The sequence below is a fragment of the Pseudorca crassidens genome, chromosome 8 (assembly GCF_039906515.1).
Source record: "Pseudorca crassidens isolate mPseCra1 chromosome 8, mPseCra1.hap1, whole genome shotgun sequence".
In the NCBI taxonomy this organism is placed as follows: Eukaryota; Metazoa; Chordata; class Mammalia; order Artiodactyla; family Delphinidae; genus Pseudorca; species Pseudorca crassidens.
Genome location: NC_090303.1, coordinates 14,455,864 through 14,476,940, shown reverse-complemented (window position 1 = coordinate 14,476,940; position 21,077 = coordinate 14,455,864). Strand labels below are relative to the sequence as shown.

At 40.1% G+C, this 21,077-nt stretch overlaps 1 protein-coding gene across 7 annotated transcripts in view; it reads left to right on the top strand.

Annotated features, from left to right (window-relative positions):
* The window catches only part of SUGCT (succinyl-CoA:glutarate-CoA transferase), a 681,818-nt gene that overhangs the window by 216,381 nt on the left and 444,360 nt on the right, over window positions 1–21,077 (top strand). For 5 of the 7 annotated variants that reach the window (XM_067745864.1, XM_067745862.1, XM_067745861.1 and 2 more), the window contains one exon: window positions 18,061–18,132. The exons of the other annotated variants lie outside the window; for them this stretch is intronic. In XM_067745864.1, the coding sequence (XP_067601965.1) occupies window positions 18,061–18,132 (72 nt within the window). The remainder of the gene's footprint in view (window positions 1–18,060; window positions 18,133–21,077) is intronic. 7 annotated transcript variants of the gene reach the window in all.

Below are 21,077 nucleotides of genomic sequence, written 5' to 3'. Positions count from 1 at the left end.
TATAGAGGTTTCTGCTACCGATCTAAATGACATTCTTAAAAAGGACAGATTATCTTTTTATTTGGATGATTTTAACATTCTTATTTTGTCTTTGATATTCTTCAGTTTTATTATGGTTTATCTAGATGTACGTTTCTTCTTCTTTGTTCCGCTTGGGATCCATTGAGTTTACAGAATTAATTCTCAGGCATTATCTTTTCATATATAGCATTTCCCTCATTTTCTTTGTTCTCTCCATTTATAACTCCATTTGGATGTTTTAATTTTAACCTCCTTGTCTCTTAATATCACTTTTATGTTTTTGATCTCTTCTTTTTTATGAATTCTAGCTAATTTTTAAAAACCTCTATTCCAGGCAGCAGTTCTCCTTTCAGCTTTCTGATATGCTCTGTAACCTGTCCATTGAGTTTTAAATATCAATTATATTTTTATTTTTAAAAATTCTATCTTGTTCTTTAAAAAATGTACCTTTTTTGAGAGTAACTTATACTTTTCTCATATGTTTGAATCTACCCCTCATTTTAAAAAACATTTTAGCCATGGTTATTTTATGTTTTCTATCTGGAAACACCATTAGTTGAAGATCTTGTGATTCTGATTCTGCTCTTAATTGTTTCTGCCAACTCCTGCTCATAGTAGCTTATTTCCTTGTATATTGCGTAATGTTGGATTGTGGGCTCAAAGATAATTGGGCTATCTCAGTGTAAATCCTTTTCAATTTAGGTTGAGGGTGTTCTTCTGAATAGAGTTTGTATTTACTTCTTGCATGGCACCCTAAGGGACCTAATGGAAAGCAGGGACCATTTTTTTGGCTTTCGCTATTCAGACCCTAGTGATAGATTTGAACTTCTTTAAGGAAAAGCCATGATTCGGATTATTCAGGGAAGGCTTTTTTCCTCCCACCTTTTCTCATGAATGGGTCTTTCTCATTACACTTTTACCCTTTATGTGTTCCAGCTTTATGATGGTCTCCCAAGGGGCTTTTCTAACCTGTCACAGTCCTGGTTTAGATGGTAGTTAAGTGGTTCAGTTTTGATTACCAACTTTCAAAAATTTAGGACAAGAATTTGGAAGTGGGTCAGTGTTACAAAGAGAATTCCTGTAGAAGTCATCGTTCAATCACAGAGCTGAAGGAGAAGAAAGAGACTGAGGAGAAAAGCCCAGAAATCCCACAGAGTAGGAGGAATTGGATTGGAAGGAAGGAAGATTGCATAGTTTCTCTCCAGGGTAAAACAGGAGAAGGTGGTTAGGAAGGGCAAGGAGATCAAAAAAAGTGAGGACTTTGAGAAAAAAATGTTGTGATTAAGATGTCAGTTGAGAGTAGATTTGGTGAAGTGCTGAATAGGAGCCATCCCAGGCAAGGAAGGGAGGAATGAATGAATGGTAGGGAATGGAAGCAGAGACGGACTACTACCGGAGAGCAGAATAATTTATTATATATAGTTACGTAATTAAAAACTGAGTATTAATTGAACAACATGTGGAGGGAAGTTCCTGAAGAACTTAAACTATTTGGTCTTCGCAAATGTCATTTTCTTCTCAGAACACCTGATGAATGAGATTTCATGATCATTTTTTAAAAGACACCCTGTCTAAATAATTAGCTATCATATTTAAAAAACGGAACTTTATTGGATGGAAAATATGGATTAAAGCAAAATAAATCAGTATTCTCTTGGCGTTTAGCCAAAGCCTTCATTTAGGGACTTATATAAAATTGCAAACATAGTTTATTCTTTAGGGGATAATATTAAATCACACTTTAAATATATCAGTTAATTTGTGAAACAACACTGAAGAAAATGAAAGGTCACACTCTATAGATTCTTCTGGATGTCAGCAGGGTCCTTGCTCCTGTATAGGCCTGACAGTTTGCCTGGCCCTTTTTAAACTTTTCTGTGCAACACTCTTCTGGGAAAAATTAATTGGCATTCTTACCAAAAGAGTTTCATGATCAAACTAATTTGGCAAACTCCTTTTTTAAAATTCTAGGCCCCTTTTGGAGATTCATAAATTTGCTAGCACATTAAGGGTTTTGAAAAGTAGAGTAAAAAAGCTGTTGAGCTTGCATTTCTCAAACTTATTCAAGTGAAGAAAAGTTTTGTGTGTGTGGTGCTGAGAGAGAAAAACAGAGGGAACATTGTTATTAACACCCTACGGAACAGTGTTTTGTGAAACTAATTTGGGAAATGCTGGCTTAAAATCTTCTGTAAAAATCCATTTTCAAATAAATATGAGATCCTGCTATATGTCAGGCCCTGTGTGGAGCAAACAGATCATAAGTCCATAAGATATAGACCCAGCCTTCTTGTTCACTACTCCCCCAAACTCCAGTGTGCAGGAGAACTTCAGTCAGATACCGACCCTGAATTTGCATCATATAGCACAGTTTAGGAAATCTAGGATTAAATCTTTTTTGGTTCTAACAAGCAGAAATGCAGTCAAACTAACTTATAAACAGGGATGGGGGGGTGGATAAGGGGAGGCTATTGTAAAGCTACAGAGATTTTGCAGAAAGGAAAGTACAGTTCCATTTCATGAGAATCAGGATGCCACCGGGCGTGCGGCAGTTGCTTAGTCCTTGTCTGTTTCTTTGGTGTAGTCTGGTCTTTTGTCTCAGTTTTAGTCTTTCTGAGGCTTTCTTACTTAATTACTTAAGCCTCATATGGTCATTCCAGCCCCACCCCCAAGTGGCCTTTTGAATTGTCAAGCTGATGTAATTGATTCCTGATCGGTGAATCGATTGGCTGGCTTGGGAGTAATACCCACGTGAGTCTCGTCAACCAGGGATGAGGAGTGGTCGGTCACGCCATGTACAGAGCTGCTGCTTCGGGGGTGTTGAGGGAGGAGTGCAAATTAAACATTTACCGTAATTGGGATGAAGAATTTTAGTGTTTGAGAAGACAAGCAATGGTAAATTATTTCCAGCACATTCTATTATGCATAAAAGTGCTTAACTAGCTCCCATCTTTATTTACAGAGCATGAATCCCAGAGGAACTGAAATGAAACAATTATTCAAACAGAGAATAAACTCTGAAATAAAACAATCTCCTGTAACCCCTGACCTTTTAGCTAATATGACCTGTTAATGTTGGCAGGGGTCATAGAAATACCAAATACCTTTTCTTAAGTGGTTATGGAGATGAGAAAAGAATTATTGCTTTCTTCACCTTTTGACCTACTGGAAGGACTTACTGAAAAATTTTTTTCAGGTTGTTTTGGAAGAATGCTTCTAATGGCTCTGATGTTAAATTACTTTGGAAGGGACAACTTCCTAGTTGGTCTAAATTTTGATGCAAAAGAACCTTGCATAACACTCCCATGACCTCACTTGTGGTGTATGTGCCCATGTGAGTGAGTCCAGCGCTTTTGGGTCACCAGTGATTGAAACAGGAATGTACAGAATAATATTCAGAGTACATATTGTTTTTTCTTGTATGTCATGAAATGGAAATAGTTGAGGTACATTTTGAGACTTCAATCCTCTAGCAATTCAGCATGACTCCCTCTGCTGAAAAGCCTGGGCTCGTTTTTCCCTTCTTCTTAGAGGCACACACAGAAGGGTCTACTGACCTTTCCATCGACAGATTCAGGCTTCACTGTTTCCAGATTCATAAGGACTTGAGACAAGAAACAATTAATCCATGCTCAATTCTGTTAATTTTGCCTTTTGATTTTTAGCTTCCCAGGGAGAGAATTCATTGATCATTTAGTCTTCAAAGATTCTGGCCTCTAATATAGTTATTTCTCACTACAGTAGCAATTCATCATTCTGGTCTCTTCCTTAATCTCACATGCATGACAGATGGCCTGGGTTAGGCTCCCAGGTCCTGATCACACAGAAGAAGGAATGAGTCCTTTAAAGAACTGGTTCAGATCCTGGAATGTGGCCATCTCATCAAGGTCCTACCAGCTGCTTGCAGCCTACCACCTTTTCCATCACTTTCCTTAGTTAGAGATGTCTATAAATATTTAAAATGGAGCCTTCCTCTAAGCTTCTTCGGACCCTGGAGTTGACTTGTTTAAGATACTTGGTTATCCCATGAGGACTACATTTCACTTGTTCCTGTGAGTCAGCCGGGCCTTACCATAAGCACTTATTCTTCACTGCATAAGTTGAGTAGCCATTAGTTCTTCCCATGATCTTTGGGCCAAGCCCAAAGATGTATTGCGAACCTGTATACTTTAGATTCCAAGCCTCTGTACAGGAACCCATTTTATATTTGGATGCAAAAGAAATTTTACTTCCAGTTAATGTTCAATTATTTGGTAGTAGCTATCTGGGTTATTTGTTGGAAAGAATACTAAGGCTGATCCTATATGCTTCAAGACAGAGTGCCAGAGTTACACAGCAACCTCTGCTATGGGTACCGGTTTGGGGAGATGATGATGGAATTGATGGTTGGAGGTGGTGGCGGTATGAATGCATCTTTGATGGTCCTGCCCTGTGGTGAGATGCTAGGAGATTTCTCCTCACCATCCTATAGGATAACAACTTCCTTGCCTCCAAACACCGCAATGGGTTAACAAACCCTTGGCTTTGAGTGTTAGGGAGGTAAAGGAAGAGATCTTTCAGGCCAACTAAATGGCTTCTGAAAATGGGAGGGCTGTCTTGTGAATGGGCAAAATTTTGACCATGGTAGAATGAATAAGTGCTTAATTAGGGGGACTGAGTCTTGCATTGTTCCAACTACAGGATACATCCGGAACTCCTAATGGAATTATAGTCTCCATCTCCCTTTAAACTTATCTTCACCCTTAAACTTAGGCAATAACCTGTGAATAAGGAAGTTTGTGTGGGAATCAATTCTGAGCATGTTTGTCATTCTCAGTGAGTCCTCACCTTTGGGTCCCTGACACTTCCTCCTCTTTCCTACTTCACGTTTCCTAGTTTTGCCAGCAAGCCTTTTGTATACTGTCTAGTATTTCTTGAATTGCTTGGTTTGCTGTGATCGAGCATTAATACATCGGCTTTGATTTAATAAAATGTATTAAGCTTCTGTTATGCCAGATATTGTCCTAGATGCTTGGTGTAGCTGCAGCAGGCTCTAAGTTCTTATCTGCCAGCCAGGCTCCCATGCTCACCTGATGTCACTGCCATTGCTTCATATGTCTTTGTTCAAAGGCTTGGGCTTCTGCTTTTGCTTATATTCTCTGAGGTTCTCATCTAGTTAACTACCTGGTTACTATCCCTCCACCCTTTGGCTTTCTTTCACAATTCTTCATGTGGGACTTTGGAGGCAAGTCTCTGAACCTCATTCCCATAACTGGGATCCTGCAGCCTCTGCCTATAAATCTCAGGAGCCGACTGCCTACTGTCAGACTTTCAAGAATTAGTCTGTCAAAATTTCTTACTCCATTCCCTTCCTATACCCCCACACTTTGTCTGGCTGAATGCCTCCCTAAGCCATGCTTATTCACACTTTCTATACTCTGGGCTGAAATTCCACTTTCAACTGGACCGGCACCCCAGTGCCTCTTCAGGTCTAGTGGGTAGGTCTAATGTCAGGCCTCTCCCCTAATCCCAGTCTCACCGTGTGTGCCTTACATTTTGTCATTGATAAATCTTGAGACATGATGGAGTTAAAATATGTTTCCAAAATCTTATTGGCAATCCACTCTATAATCCACTTTACAATAATATTGTTATTGTAACTGTGGTTAATATTCTGTTCTAGCTATATTTTTTGCTTGAAGGTGAACTGTTATGGTGACAGCCTGAATAAAGTTCTAGCCTATGAATGCTTTTAACTAGTCTTAGACAAATGTAGGCTCATTGTCAGAAATGATATTCTCATGTATGGTACATAACTAGTACGGAACTATGACTGTTGTAACACGTTGGAGATAAAACAAAGAGCACTTAAAAAATGCTTAACACAGTCAAGGAATTTTTACCTTGAAGTGCTCCTGAAAAATCAGTGTGGACTCTTGTCCAGAAATTTTTGTTACTTTCCGTTAAATAGTAGGTGCTTTTGGCAGGCTCTTCCAAACAATCTGGCTTAAAACAATCAATTTATAAAACAGTCAACTCAGAATCATCAAAACTGGTTTCTAACCCATACTTTCCAGGAAAAGCAACCCCGTGTGCCATTGTACATTGTGTCCAAGATACACGATGGCTGCCTTCTTGAATAACAGCCGGCTTTCCTCACAAAGGACTTCTTATTTAAGAAAAATAATACCCACTGATAATTTGTGAAGAAGATGCAAAATAGGACAGTTTCCATTTCGTTTCTTGCCCTTGCCTGCACACCTAGTATCAAATAATGAGTGATTGAAAATTCTAAATATTTTTTATTTGAAATGGGATTTAATTGATTTGAAGGAGCTCAAGGAACATTCAGACTTCCTATGGTATTGGAAAATCCTGACCTGGATCTGGGGTGGCAGGAAATCAGTACATAATATTGCTTTCAAAGCTATTCTAGAATTCAGGACAAGGGCTTGTATTTAGTATTCAGAAATGGGTGTTCAAAACTGCTTATTCCCCGTGAAAAAATGTGTAGAGAAGTAGGTAGTAGGTGAAATTAGGGCCTCCCGGGCTCCTTTACCACTTTGCACAGTTCCGTCCCATAGATGACACTGTTCTTGAGCTGTAAGCAGTTTGTGTCTCATTGCCATCTGGCTCAGCCATAAGGTGAACTGAACTGTTAGTGGTAGGAAATAGTGCTCTAAATTTGTCACGATGTACTAGCACAGACCCAAAGTCATAACTTCTTGACATTCCAGAAAACATTCTCATGCCCATGAGTTAAACTTCATGGAATGTCTCTTTCCAGTGGGTGATGAAGTCGTTTAGCAATGGTTACCTTTTGTGGAAGAAAATCTTGTTAAAAATTAAGTAGCTCCAGGAGGGTTTGAAGTTGGTGCCCTTGTTTTTGAAGTAGACACACTACCAACTGTACGTACCTTTTTTAGATCAGAGAAAATACTGATGCACTGATACAGTAGTTTGAGAGGGTGACGGAGGAAGTTCCTGTTTTCCTTTTCCGATTTGATCGTCTGATAATATATTGAGTTGATGCAGAACTTCTAGAAGTCCTTCTGTAGTTCTGTCAGCTCAGTAATGAAGACATCGTCAGAGCAGGTTAGCATGGCTGGAAGCTCAGAAAGCAGGGTATCTGGGGATCAATAGCAACTTCAAGAGCAGTGGGAATTCCTGACTGACCTCTTACTTTGCTGCTTTCCTGTCTGCTCAATATTCTCTACCCCTGTATGTTACATCTCTCCCCTTCAGTTTCTCAGGTGTGGTCACAGTTTACATCTGAAACTGCTCTAACTACAGGAACTAAACTTTGAATCCCTGTGTCCTCTTTACATGTCTCCCAATGTGCTCATAAGTTGTGCAGTTTCCTTGGGATATCTAATCCCTTGTTCCATCAGTATTTTCTCAGCCTGAAAACCACCTTTCTCCCAAGGAGAAGGGGTTGATTATGACTAGAATGTGAAGAGAACCATGCAATTTGTGTGGTCTCCCTGCCAGTGCAACTTGTCACCCTTGAATAAGCACAGCTCACAATGAGAGGTGTTTATTTTCTGAGGAATAATGAAATCTGGTCTCTGAGGAAAGGCTTGGTGTTGGCCTGTCCTTTCGAAACTACAGACACTTGCTGCCCTTTCTCTCATCATTTCATGCAGAAGCAATTGTTTCTTTCCTCTTGAGGCTTAAATTTTTTTTTTTTTTTTTGCGGTACGCGGGCCTCTCACCGCCATGGCCTCTCCCGGTGCGGAGCGCAGGCTCAGCGGCCATGGCTCACGGGCCCAGCCGCTCTGCGGCATGTGGGATCCTCCTGGACCGGGGCACAAACCCGTGTCCCCTGCATCGGCAGGCGGACTCTCAACCACTGCGCCACCAGGGAAGCCCCAGAGGCTTAAATTCTTTACAAGAGAAACATCCCAGCCCTGAGTGTTTGTGGGCCAGTCTGATGCTTTTGATTTGAGTTCTCCCTGTGATGGAAAACCTGCTAGAGGTGTGTGTGTGCATAGCATGTGGTCACTAATCTTGCCTGGTATGGGGAGTGAGGTGACCAAGGCAATGAGGTAAGAGAGTTTGCAGAGTGGATAAGGGCCCAGGAATCAAGATCCAAAGGGTTAGAATGCACTAGGGAGTTCCTTTTATGTAGGAACCAGCATATTAGTAACTATTTAATAATAATGATATTTATTGAGTCCTTACCTTTTATCAGCAGCTATTCTAGTCACCTCACACTGTTGCTCTCACTTCACATTGAAACTGCTTCGCTTCAGTAAACACTAAATGAAGCGTTTTACATTTTGACCATCCATAGTCTCCTGTCTTCCACTGTGCATGTTCAACTACTCCCACTATGGTTGGTCTTTGACTTCATCGGGATTTCTTATCCACTGACACCTCTCCCTTTGCCCTATCCATAACCTCCTCCTATCTCTACCACCTTCTTCCATATCTAGATAGTCCATAGCTCATGGTTCAATAACCTTCTGGCTAGTTTTCTACTTTTCCTACACCTGTATCTTTTGTCATATCCATCTGACAAAACGCTAGAGAATGCAAATATCCATTTATTCTATGTCTGAAACTGAGAGACGATGGAGAAAGTCACTCATTTGGGCTCTCAGCACTTCAGCATTCCAGTTATGCTTATCTTGCCAGTTTTCTGTCCCTTTCTCTTCAATGATACATCAGAACGTCTCCACTCTTTTTGGTCTTCCAGTCTCATTTATCCCAACGCTGCTCTCAGCTGATGACTTCACCCCTTAGTTCACAAGCAAATAGAAGCACTGGGAACTTCCTCAACCTCCCATCACCAGACCATCACGGGAACCTGTATCTGCACCCATGCCCATCCTGTGTTCTCAGTCTTTTGCTTATTCTTCCCCTTCACAGCCAGACTTCTCAAACAGATGTTCACATGTTCTCTCTCCATCTCCGTAACTGTTCCTTAATCCTTGATCCGTTTCAAACTGCATTCTGTCCACTTTGTGACACCAGCACAGCACTTGCTGAGTTGATGAAAGACCACCTCGTGGGCATTCTTCAGTCCTCATCTTATTCCCTGGCTAACTCCTCTTCTGCCTGGGCTTCAAATGAGGGTGACCTTCAGATTATCCCTTGGCTCCCTTTATTTCCCGCTCTACAGTCTGAACTCTCTTCCTAAATGACTTCATCTACGTGATAGCTTCACTTATAGTTATAAGCCAGTGACTCCCAAGTTTTATCTACAGTTCAGCCTTTCATCTGGTCCCCAAGTCCTGCTCACTTGAAATTTCCACTGGAGTATCTCAGAAGTTCCTCAGAATCCTAAATGTTACCCATGACACCTTCTTCTTCCTCAGCCTTCAACTCTTAACCATCATAGTCAAGTCATTACCAAATGCGTTCATTTTACCACCTAAATATTTCTTGAACCCATTTTCTTCCTCCTCTGTTGTCGGGGCCCTAATCTAATATGCCATCATCTTTTAAAAAAAATTAATTAAGAAAAACTTTGAAATAATCGTAGATTCACATGTATTTTAAGAAATAGTAGAGATAGAGCCTGTGTACCCTTTACCCAGTTTATCCCATTGGTAACATCTTGCAAAACTCTAGTGCAGTATCACAACCAGGATATTGACATTGAGATACAGAACGTTATCATCACCACGAGGATGCTTCTTGCTTTTCTTTTTTTTTAAATTAATTTTTTAGAGCAGTTTTAGGTTCCAGATTGAACAGAAAGTATAGAAAATTTCCCATATATCTCCTCCCCCTACACATGCACAGCCTCCACATGTAAAATTGGTATAGCTGCATTGACATACTATAATCACCCAAAATTCATAGTTTACATTAGGGCTCACACTTGGTGTTGTCCATTCTATGGATTTAGACAGATGACACTTACCACCATTATAGTATCATACAGAGGATTTTCACTGCCCTGTAAATTTTCTATACTCTGCATATTCATCTTTCCCTCCCCACGGTCTCTGACAACTACTGATATCTTTTTACTCCGTCCATAGTTTTGCCTTCTCCAGATTTTCATATAGTTGAGAATCATACAGTATGTAGCCTTTTCAGATTAGCTTCCTAGTAATATGCATTTAAGGTTCCTCCGTGTCTTCTCATGGCTTGACAGCTCACTTCTTTTAAGTGCTGAAAAATATTCCATTTTCTGGACGTATAACAGTGCGTTACCCATTCACCTACTGAAGGACATCTCCTTAAACGGTCACTTGGCCATCCCCTTAGTGTTTCCTTCTGACCATACTTTCTCATTTTTTACAGTATTGATGGGCTGAGAATTTTCCAAGTCTTTCATTTCTGCTTCCTCTTTGCTTGTCTTTAACTTGCACTATATTTATATTTACTTATATTGTACAGTCAGGAGGAGCCAAGTCGCACCTTCAATATTTTGCTTAGAAATAGCTTAAGTTGGAAGATGGCGGAAGAGTAAGACGCGGAGATCACGTTCCTCCCCACAGATACACCAGAAATACATCTACGCGTGGAACAACTCCTACAGAGCATCTACTGAACGCTGGCAGAAGACCTCAGACCTCCCAAAAGGCAAGAAACCCCCCACGTACCTGGGTAGGGCAAAAGAAAAAACTAAACAGAGACAAAAGGATAGGGACGGGTCCTGCACCAGCGGGAGAGAGCTGTGAAGGAGGAAAAGTGTCCACACACTAGGAAGCCCCTTCGCGGGTGGAGACTTCGGGAGGCGGAGTGGGGGAGCTTGGGAGCCGCGGAGGAGAGCACAGCAACAGGGGTGCGGAGGACAAAGCGGACAGATTCCAGCGCAGAGGATCGGGCCGACCGGAACTTGCCAGCCGAGAGGCTTGTCTGCTTGCCCGCCGGGGCGGGCGGGACTGGGAGCTGAGGCTCCGGCTTTTGTCCGAGCGCCGGGAGAGGACTGAGGTTGGCGGCGTGAACACAGCCTGCGGGGCGTTGGTGCACCGCGGCTGGCCGGGAGAGAGTCCGGGGAGAAGTCTGGAACTGCCGAAGAGGCAAGAGACTTTTACGTCCCTCTTTGTTTCCTGGTGCACGAGGAGAGGGGATTAAGAACGCTGCTTGAGAGAGCTCCAGGGACGGGCGCGAGCCGCGGCTAGGGGTGCGGAGCCCAGAGACGGACGTGGCTAGGGCCGCCCAGAGCGGCTAGGGCCGCTGCTGCCGCCACCGGGAGGCCTGTGTGCGAACACAGGTCACTGGCCACGCGCCCTTCCGGGGAGCCTGTGCAGCCCGCCACTGCTGGGGTCCCGGGATCCAGGGACAACTCCCCCGGGAGAACGCACAGGCGCGCCTCAGGCTGCAACGTCTCGCCGGCCTCTGCAGCCGCAGGCCCACCCCACACTCCGTGCCCCTCCCTACCCCCGGGCCTGAGTGAGCCAGAGCCTCCGAATCAGCGGCTCCTTTAACCCCGTCCTGTCTGAGCAAAGAACAGACGCCCTCCGGCGACCTACACGCACAGGCGGGGCTAAATCCAAAGCTGAGCCCCTGGGAGCTGTGAGAACAAAGAAGAGAAAGGGAAATCTCTCCCAGCAGCCTCAGAAGCAGCGGATTAAAGCTCCACAATCAACTTGATATACCCTGCATCTGTGGAATACCTGAATAGACAACCAATCATCCCAAATTAAGGAGCCCTGTGGATGAAAGGCTCTTGGGGCTGCAGCCAGGAGTCAGTGCTGTGCCTCTGAGGTGGGAGAGCCAACTTCAGGACACTGGTCCACAAGAGGCCTCCCAGCTGCACATAATATCAAACAGCAAAAATTTCCCAGAGATCTCCATCTCAACGCCAGCACCCAGCTTCACTCAACGACCAGCAAGCTACAGTGCTGGACATCCTATGCCAAACAACTAGCAAGACAGGAACACAACCCCACCCATTAGCAGAGAGGCGGCCCAAAATCATAATAAGTCTACAGACACCCCAAAACACACCACCAGACGTGGACCTGCACACCAGAAAGACAAGCTCCAGCCTCATCCACCAGAACACAGGCACTAGTACCCTCCACCAGGAAGCCTACACAACCCACTGAACCAACCTTAGCCACTGGGGACAGACACAAAAAACAACAGGAACTACGAACCTTCAGCCTGCAAAAAAGGAGACCCCAAACACAGTAAGATAAGCAAAATGAAAAGACAGAAAAACACACCACAGATGAAGGAGCAAGATAAAAACCCATCAGACCTAACAAATGAAGAGGAAATAGGCAGTCTACCTGAAAAAGAATTCAGAATAATGATAGTAAGGTTGATCCGAAATCTTGGAGATAGAATGGACAATAGAATGGACAAAATGCAAGAATCAGTTAACAAGGACCTAGAAGAACTAAAGATGAAACAAGCAACGATGAACAACACAATAAATGAAATTAAAAGTACTCTAGATGGGATCAATAGCAGAATAACTGAGGCAGAAGAACGGATAAGTGACCTGGAAGATAAAATAGTGGAAATAACTACTGCAGAGCAGAATAAAGAAAAAAGAATGAAAAGAACTGAGGACAGTCTCAGAGGCCTCTGGGACAACATTAAACGTACCAACATTCGAATTATAGGGGTTCCAGAAGAAGAAGAGAAAAAGAAAGGGACTGAGAAAATATTTGAAGAGATTATAGTTGAAAACTTCCCTAATATGGGAAAGGAAATAGTTAATCAAGTCCAGGAAGCACAGAGAGTCCCATACAGGATAAATCCAAGGAGAAATACGCCAAGACACATATTAATCAAACTGTCAAAAATTAAATACAAAGAAAACATATTAAAAGCAGCAAGGGAAAAACAACAAATAACACACAAGGGAATCCCCATAAGGTTAACAGCTGATCTTTCAGCAGAAACTCTGCAAGCCAGAAGGGAGTGGCAGGACATATTGAAAGTGTTGAAGGAGAAAAACCTGCAACCAAGATTACTCTACCCAGCAAGGATCTCATTCAGATTTGATGGAGAAATTAAAACCTTTAGAGACAAGCAAAAGCTGAGAGAGTTCAGCACCACCAAACCAGCTCTACAACAACTGCTAAAGGAACTTCTCTAGGCAAGAAACACAAAAGAAGGAAAAGACCTACAATAACAAACCCAAAACAATTAAGAAAATGGGAATGGGAACACACATATCGATAATTACCTTAAATGTAAATGGACTAAATGCTCCCACCAAAAGACACAGATTGGCTGAATGGATACAAAATTTACAAGCAGCTCATGCAGTTCAATGTCAGAAAAACAAACAACCCAATCCAATAAATAGACCTAAATAGACCTAAATAGACATTTCTCCAAAGAAGATATACAGATTGCCAACAAATATATGAAAGAATCTGCAACATCATTAATCATTAGAGAAATGCAAATCACCACTACAATTAGATATCATCTCACACTGGTCAGAATGGGCATCATCAAAATATCTAGAAACAAAAAATGCTGGAGAGGGTGTGGAGAAAAGGGAACCCTCTTGCACTGTTGGTGGGAATGTAAATTGATACAGCCACTATGGAGAACAGTATGGAGGTTTCTTAAAAAACTAAATATAGAACTACCATAGGACCCAACAATCCCACTACTGGGCATATACCCTAAGAAAACCATAATTCAGAAAGAGTCATGTACCAAAATGTTCATTGCAGCTCTATTTACAATAGGCCGGAGATGGAAAAAACCTAAGTGTCCATCATCAGATGAATGGGTAAAGAAGATGTGGCACATATATACAATGGAATATTACTCAGCCATAAAAGAAACAAAATTGAGTTATTTGTAGTGAGGTCGATGGACCTAGAGTGTGTCATACAGAGTGAAGTAAATCAGAAAGAGAAAAAGAAATACTGTATGCTAACACATATATGTGGACTCTAAGGGGGAAAAAAAAAAAAAAGGTCATGAAGAACCTAGGAGCAAGACAGTAATAAAGACACAGACCTACTAAAGAATGGACTTGAGGATATGGGGAGGGGGAAGGGTAAGCTGGGACGAAATGAGAGAGTGGCATGGACATATATACACTACCAAACGTAAAATAGATAGCTAGTGGGAAGCAGCCGCATAGCACAGGGAGATCAGCTCGTTGGTTTGACTAACTAGAGGGGTGGGATAGGGAGGGTTGGAGGGAGGGAGACGCAAGAGGGAAGAGATATGGGAACATATGTATATGTATAACTGATTCACTTGGTTATAAAGCAGAAACTAACACACCATTGTAAAGCAATTATACTCCAATAAAGATGTTAAAAAAAAAAAATAGCTTAAGTTAAATATCCAGTTTCGTCACTTGCAAGTTCTACCTTCTACAAAACGCTAGAACATGAACACAATTCAGCTAAGTTCTTTGCCACTTCATAACAAAGATCACCTTTCTTCCGGTTTCCAGTATCATGTTCTTCATTTCTGTGACCTCATCAATATGAATTTTACGCCCAGCATTCTGTTCAGGATTACCTAGGTATTCTCTGAGAAGATTGAGGCTTTCTCTACAACTAACTCTCTTTTATTTCTGAGCTTTCAACAGAATTGCCCCTAAGAGTCCAGTCACGGCAATGCAGACTTTTTCTAGCATGCACCTCAAAACTCTTCCAGCTTCTACCCATTACCCAGTTTTAAAGCTGCTCCCCCATTTTTAGGTATTTGCTACAGCACTCCATTTCTCAGTACCAATTTCTTAGTCCATTTGGGATGCTATAACAGAATGCCATAGACTGGGTGGCTAAAACAGCAGACATTTATTTCTTATTTCATTATTTCTTGACAGTTCTCAAGGCTAGGAAGTCCAAGATCAAGGTGCTGGCAGATATGATGTCTTGTGAGGCCTCTACTCCCTGGTTTGGAGATGGCTGTGTTCTTGCTCCTAATACCATCTCACTGGGGGTTAGGATTTCAACATATGAATTTGCGGAGGATATAAACATTCAGTATATAGCAAAATATAGTACTTTAAAATTCTTATTTAAAATATAGTTATTAAATAAACACTGTAGCAATAATAACAGGGAACAAATAATCATGTAAAGAACTCATAATCTTACCTTCATCCTAATAAATCTACTTGGTGAGCCTTAGTCTAATTATATCCTGGTGGCTGAGCTGCTACTCAGTATTTACTTTCAATGGTCATTAACTAATTACCTCTGCTTAAAATTTAAAAAAAAATTATATTGGTAAAAATATGTTTCATGTTATGGTTCAGGCTTAAGGAAGAAACAGGCACTTCTTTATTAATTAAAAGGAAATGAACACCCCCCAAAATGTAAACTCATTGAACATGTCACTGATCCAAAATTTTGAAAACCTTTCTTCATGTTATACTTGGCAACACACGTTGTTACTTCACATTACTTATCCACTCCCCAACTCACCTTTCCCCATAAAAAAGAAAGCCAACAAACAACCCGTGTAACTTCGTAATTATCAGTGGTTTGTTGAGACATCTCTGCTCAAAATCCTTGTCCTCCGCCATAACTCTGTTGTAGACCTCCTTTCTGCAGTTTAAGAAACACTAATGCATTAGGTATAACACTAATTTTGCTTTTATATTCCCTTGCCTGGTGGATAAGGGAATACAAACATTTAAAATGGTTCATGTAATATCTCAGTAGCATTAATTTCCAAATCAAGCAAAAATGTAAATAGAATAAAACCCGATTATAGTGTTTTGCTTGAGATCCATTTTAGCCACAACTCTATTATACGGAAGCAACCATTTGAGTGATTTGTTAACATTTTATAACCATTTATTAATTGCCTCCAATTCTTCAGATACCACATAGTGTATAGGAAGAATAAAAGAAAAAAAATACAGTCAACCAACTGAGTCTACCTGCACTGTACTACAGAACTTTCTGTGATGTTTTCTATCTGAACTGTCTCACATGGCAGCCACTAGCCACATATAGCTATTGAATGGTTGACATGTAGCTAGTATGTCAGTGTAACTGAACTGTTAACTTAATTTTTCTTAATAACAGCTTTATTGAGATATAATTCACATACCATACAATTCATCCATTGAAGCTGTACAATTCAGTGGTTTTTAGTGCATTCACAGAGTTGTGCAGCCATTACCACAGTGAATTTTAGAACATTTTCATTGCCTCAGTAAGAAAGCCGGTACTAGTGCAGTCACTTTCCAAGTTTCCCCAACTTCCTCAGCCCTAGGCAGGCACTAATCTTTCTGTCTCCATTGATTTGCCCATTTGGGACATTTCGTATAAATGGAATCACAATTTGTAGTCTTTTGTGACTGGCTGATTTAATTTTAGTTTATTTAAATTTAATACTCACATGTGGCTAGTGGCTACCATAAGAAGCCAGTGGAGTAAAAGACCAAATACAGATGCTTAAGTAATGCTGAAGCTTAGGAGAAGATAATCCTGTAAAAGGGGCATGTGGAAAACATGTCAGAGAGATTGGAGATGAACCCAGACAAAGCCTAGAGACAAGACACTTTCCTGAAGGAGGGTATGGTTAACAGTACCAAATAATACAGAGGGGTCAAGAAAGAATTATTTCAGTGTAGTGTTAGGATAAGAATCCTGATGACAAAGGGCATTGGAATGTGGTGGTTGGTGAAGAACTGGCACTTTAATATTATTTAGAGATAGAGGGAAGGGAGAAAATTTCAAGATAGCTTGAGAGGGGTGTCGGGATTGATGCAAATTTTATTTTATTTTATTTATTTATTTAAAAAATTTATTTATTTTATTTATTTATTTTTGGCTGCATTGGGTCTTTGTTGCTATGCACGGGCTTTCTCTAGTTGCGGTGAGTGGGGGCTACTCTTCATTGCGGTGCATGGGCTTCTTATTGCAGTGGCTTCTCTTGTTGCATAGCATGGGCTCCAGGCTTGCGGGCTCAGTAGTTTTGGCATGCAGGCTCTAGAGCACAGGCTCAGTTGTTGTGGCGCACGGGCTTGGTTGCTCCGTGGCATGTGGGATCTTCCTGGACCAGGGCTCGAACACGTGTCCCCTGCATTGGCAGGTGGATTCTTAACCATCGCACCACCAGGGAAGCCCCAAATTTTATTTTATTTCTAATATTTTTAGTGTAAGCACGAGCTTACATGTAAACAGAAGAAAAGGATCCAGTGGAAATGAAGACATAAAAGTTAATTGAGCAGGGTTCTGAAGGATGTGAGTGAAGGTAAAACTAAGGTCATTAGCCTAGGAGTAAGATGTGCCAAGGAAGATAGGAGTTATCTTTCTCAGAGGCAGGAGTAAGTGAAGAAAAAGTAGTTGAAGATACAGAGCAAGTTTTACATAGAGAGGAAACTAAAGCAACTCATTTACTTAAAGAAAGCAGGAATGAGGCCTTCTGAGGGTAAAATTTGTTTCCTCCGACCATCACTGTGATCAAATGTGGATCAGGGAGGCTGCAAAGTACTCCATGGGGCTAAGGCTATGGGAGGTGGGGGTATCAGTCACTAATATGTCTCTGGCTTTTACCAAATGACCATGTCTCCTAAAAGGAACAGGCATTCTCAGATACATAAGGCCACACGAGGTCCAGGTGTGTCATTTTTCACTTACTAGAAAGTGAAAATTACCCAAAAGTTTATATCTAAGATTTTCAAAGACAAAAATATAGCTCCATTACTCATCTTCCTTCCACCCCACTTTCCTTTCTTTCCTCCTTCTCTCCTCCCTCCCTTATTTCCTTCCTTTTTTCCATGTATTCTTCGTATGCTTTGTAGAAAACAATGTACCGTCATTCTTTTTGCCCTATGAGAAAAACTGGAAACAAACAAAACACAAAGTTTGGGGAAAATCCAACATTAATCCATACTATAATGAATATAGAATTTGATGTTATGAAAATCCAATATTTTCTTTATTTTTCTAAGTCACACATTTTCCCCCCTGCTTCCAATGATATAACAGTTAGTGGAAGAGATGGGAAGTGCTTTGAAAACCTCAAATGACAACTATGCAAATATAAGAGAAAAATATACTAATTAGTTGATATTGATTTAACTAATAACATTACTTTAGAACAAGGATTCTATATAAAAGTTTGAAAAATTAAAGACAATTTTTGTGGTATTCTCAATATGTAAAATTATATAATTATGTATGTATGTATTTATTTTAGGCTTTTAAAACCAAGGATGGATATCTCGTAGTTGGAGCAGGAAATAACCAACAGTTTGCTACTGTGTGCAAGGTAATCTATAATATTTGGGATGGGTGGATAATATACGCAACAACTTATTTTGCACAAAGCCAGGAAAATTCAGTTTTGCTTAGAGCAATGTTGCTAAGTCTATACTCAAGGCTCCCTGTGTTAGCACCTAAAAGTATGCTTTTTCTATGCTTACAAATCCTAAGGATAGGGTCTAAATTAGCACTCTGGTTTTGTAAAATTGATGTATCTGGCTGTATTTTTTTTTTTTTTTTTTTTGCGTACGCAGGCCTCTCACTGTTTTGGCCTCTCCTGTTGCGGAGCACAGGCTCCAGACGCGCAGGCTCAGCGGCCATGGCTCACGGGCCCAGCCGCTCCGCGGCATGTGGGACCTTCCCAGACCGGGACACGAACCCGTGTCCCCTGCGTCGGCAGGCAGACTCTCAACCACTGCGCCACCAGGGAAGCCCTCTGGCTGTATTTTTAAATGAAGAATCATAGTAGCTTAAATTATGCTAAAAATTGACCTGTCTACTAGTCCAAACAAAAAGGGAAAAGTCATTTTAAAGGGATTTTTAATACCAGGATTGTTTTTCTGAGAAAAAGAAAGGAACAGAGGAACTAGAAAACAATCAGAATACAATTAACAAAATGGCAATAAGTACATATCTATCAATAATTACTATCAATGTAAATGGACTAAATTCACCATTCAAAAGACATGGAGTAGATGAATAGATAAAAACCCAAGACCCATATGTATGCTGCCTACAGGAGACTCACTTCAGATGTAAGGACACACACAGACTGAAAGTAGATGTATGTAAAAAGTATTTCATACAAATGGAAACCAAAACAAAGCTCTGGTAGCAATACTTATATCCAACAAAATAGACTTTTGTGATAAGAGACAAAGAAGGGCATTGCATACTGATAAAGGGGTCAGTCCAACAAGAGTATATAACATTTGTAAATATTTACGCACTCAGCATAGGAACACATAAATATAGAAAGCAAATATTAACAGAGCTAAAGGAAGAACTAAACATCAATACAATAATAGTATGGGACTTTACTACCCCACTTACATGAATGGATAGATCATCCAGACAGGTAATTAATAAGGAAACATTGGTCTTAAGTTAGACCAGATGGACTAAACAGATATATAAAAACAGTCCATCCAAAAGTAACAGAATACACATTCTTTCTCAAGTACCCATGGAGCATACTCCAGGATAAATCATGTGTCAGGCCACAAAACAAGTCTTAATAAATTTAAGAATATTGAAGTCATACCAAGCATCCTTTCTGACCACAATGGTATGAAACTAGAAACGAATTACAAGAAAAAAACTGGAAAATCACAAATGTGTGAGATTAAACAACATACTATAAAAATGACTGGCTCAATGCAGAAATTAAAAGAAATTTAAAAAATACTTTGAGACAAATGAAAATGGAAATACAACATACCAAACCTTATGGATTGCAGTAAAAGCAGTTGTAAGAGGGAAGTTCATAGCGATAGATGGCTACCTCAAGAAACAAGAAAAATCTCAAATAAACAACCTATATTTACACCTCAAGGAACTAGAGAAAGAAGAACAAACAAAGTTAGTAGAAGGAAGGAAAAAACGAAGATCAGAGCGGAAATAAATGAAATAGAGACTAAGAAGACAATAGAAAAGATCAGTGAAACTGAGAGCTGGTTCTTTGAAAGGTAAACAAAATTGACAAGCCTTTAGATAGGTTCAAAAAAAAAATCAGAAATGAAAGAGGAGGTGTCATAATTGATACCACAGAAATACAAAGGATTGCAAGGGACTGTTATGGACAATTATATGCCAACAAATTGGACAACCTAGAAGAAATGAATAAATTCCTAGAAATGTACAACCTTCCAAGACTGAATTATGAAGAAATAGAAAATCTGAAGAGACTGATTACTAGTAAGGAGATTGAATTAGTAATCAGAAACCTCCTAACAAACAAAAGTATAGGACCAGATTGGTAAATTCTGCCAAACATTCAAAGAAGAATTAGTGCCAGTTGTTCTCAAACTCTTCCAAAAAAGAAGAGGAGGGAACACTTACAGATTTATATTACAAGGTCAGCATTACTGTGATACCAAACCCAGCAAGGACACCACAAGAAAAGAAAACTACAGGCCAATGTCCCTAATGAGTACAGAGGTAAAAATTCTCAACAAAATATTAGCAAACTTAATTCAACAATACATTAAAAGGATCTTACACCATCATCAAGTGGGATTTATTTCTGGGAGGCAAGGATGTTTCAACACACACAAATCAATCAATGTGATATATCATACTATTAGAATGAAAGAAAGGAATCATGATCATCTCAATAGGCATAGAAAAAGTATTTGACAAAATTCAACATTCATAATAAAAAACTCTTAGATTAAGTATAGAAGGAACATATTTCAACATAATAAAGGCCATATATAACAGGCCTACAGCTAACATCATGGTCCGTGGTGAAAGGTTGAAAGCCTTTCCTCTAAGATCAGGAACAAGACAAGGATACCCACTCTCACCAGAGTTATTCAACATAGAATTGGAAGTCCTAGCTAGAGCAATCAGGCAAGGAAAAGAAAGAAAAGTTATCAGAATTGGAAAGGAAAAAGTAAAATTACTTCTACTTGCAGATTACATGACTTTATAGTTAGAAAATCCTAAAGATTCCACCAAAAATCTATTGGAACAGTAAATGAATTCAGCAAAGTTGCATGATATAAAAGTCAATATACAAAAATCTATTGTGTTTCTGTACACTAATAACAAACTATAAAAAATGGAAATTAAGAAAACAACCTCACAATTGCACCAAAAAGAATAAAATACCTAGGGATAAATTTAGCCATGGAAGTGAGAGACCCATACACTGAAAATTGTAAGACATTGATGAAAGAAATTAAAGAAGACACAAATAAATGAAAAGATATTATGAAAAGATATTCT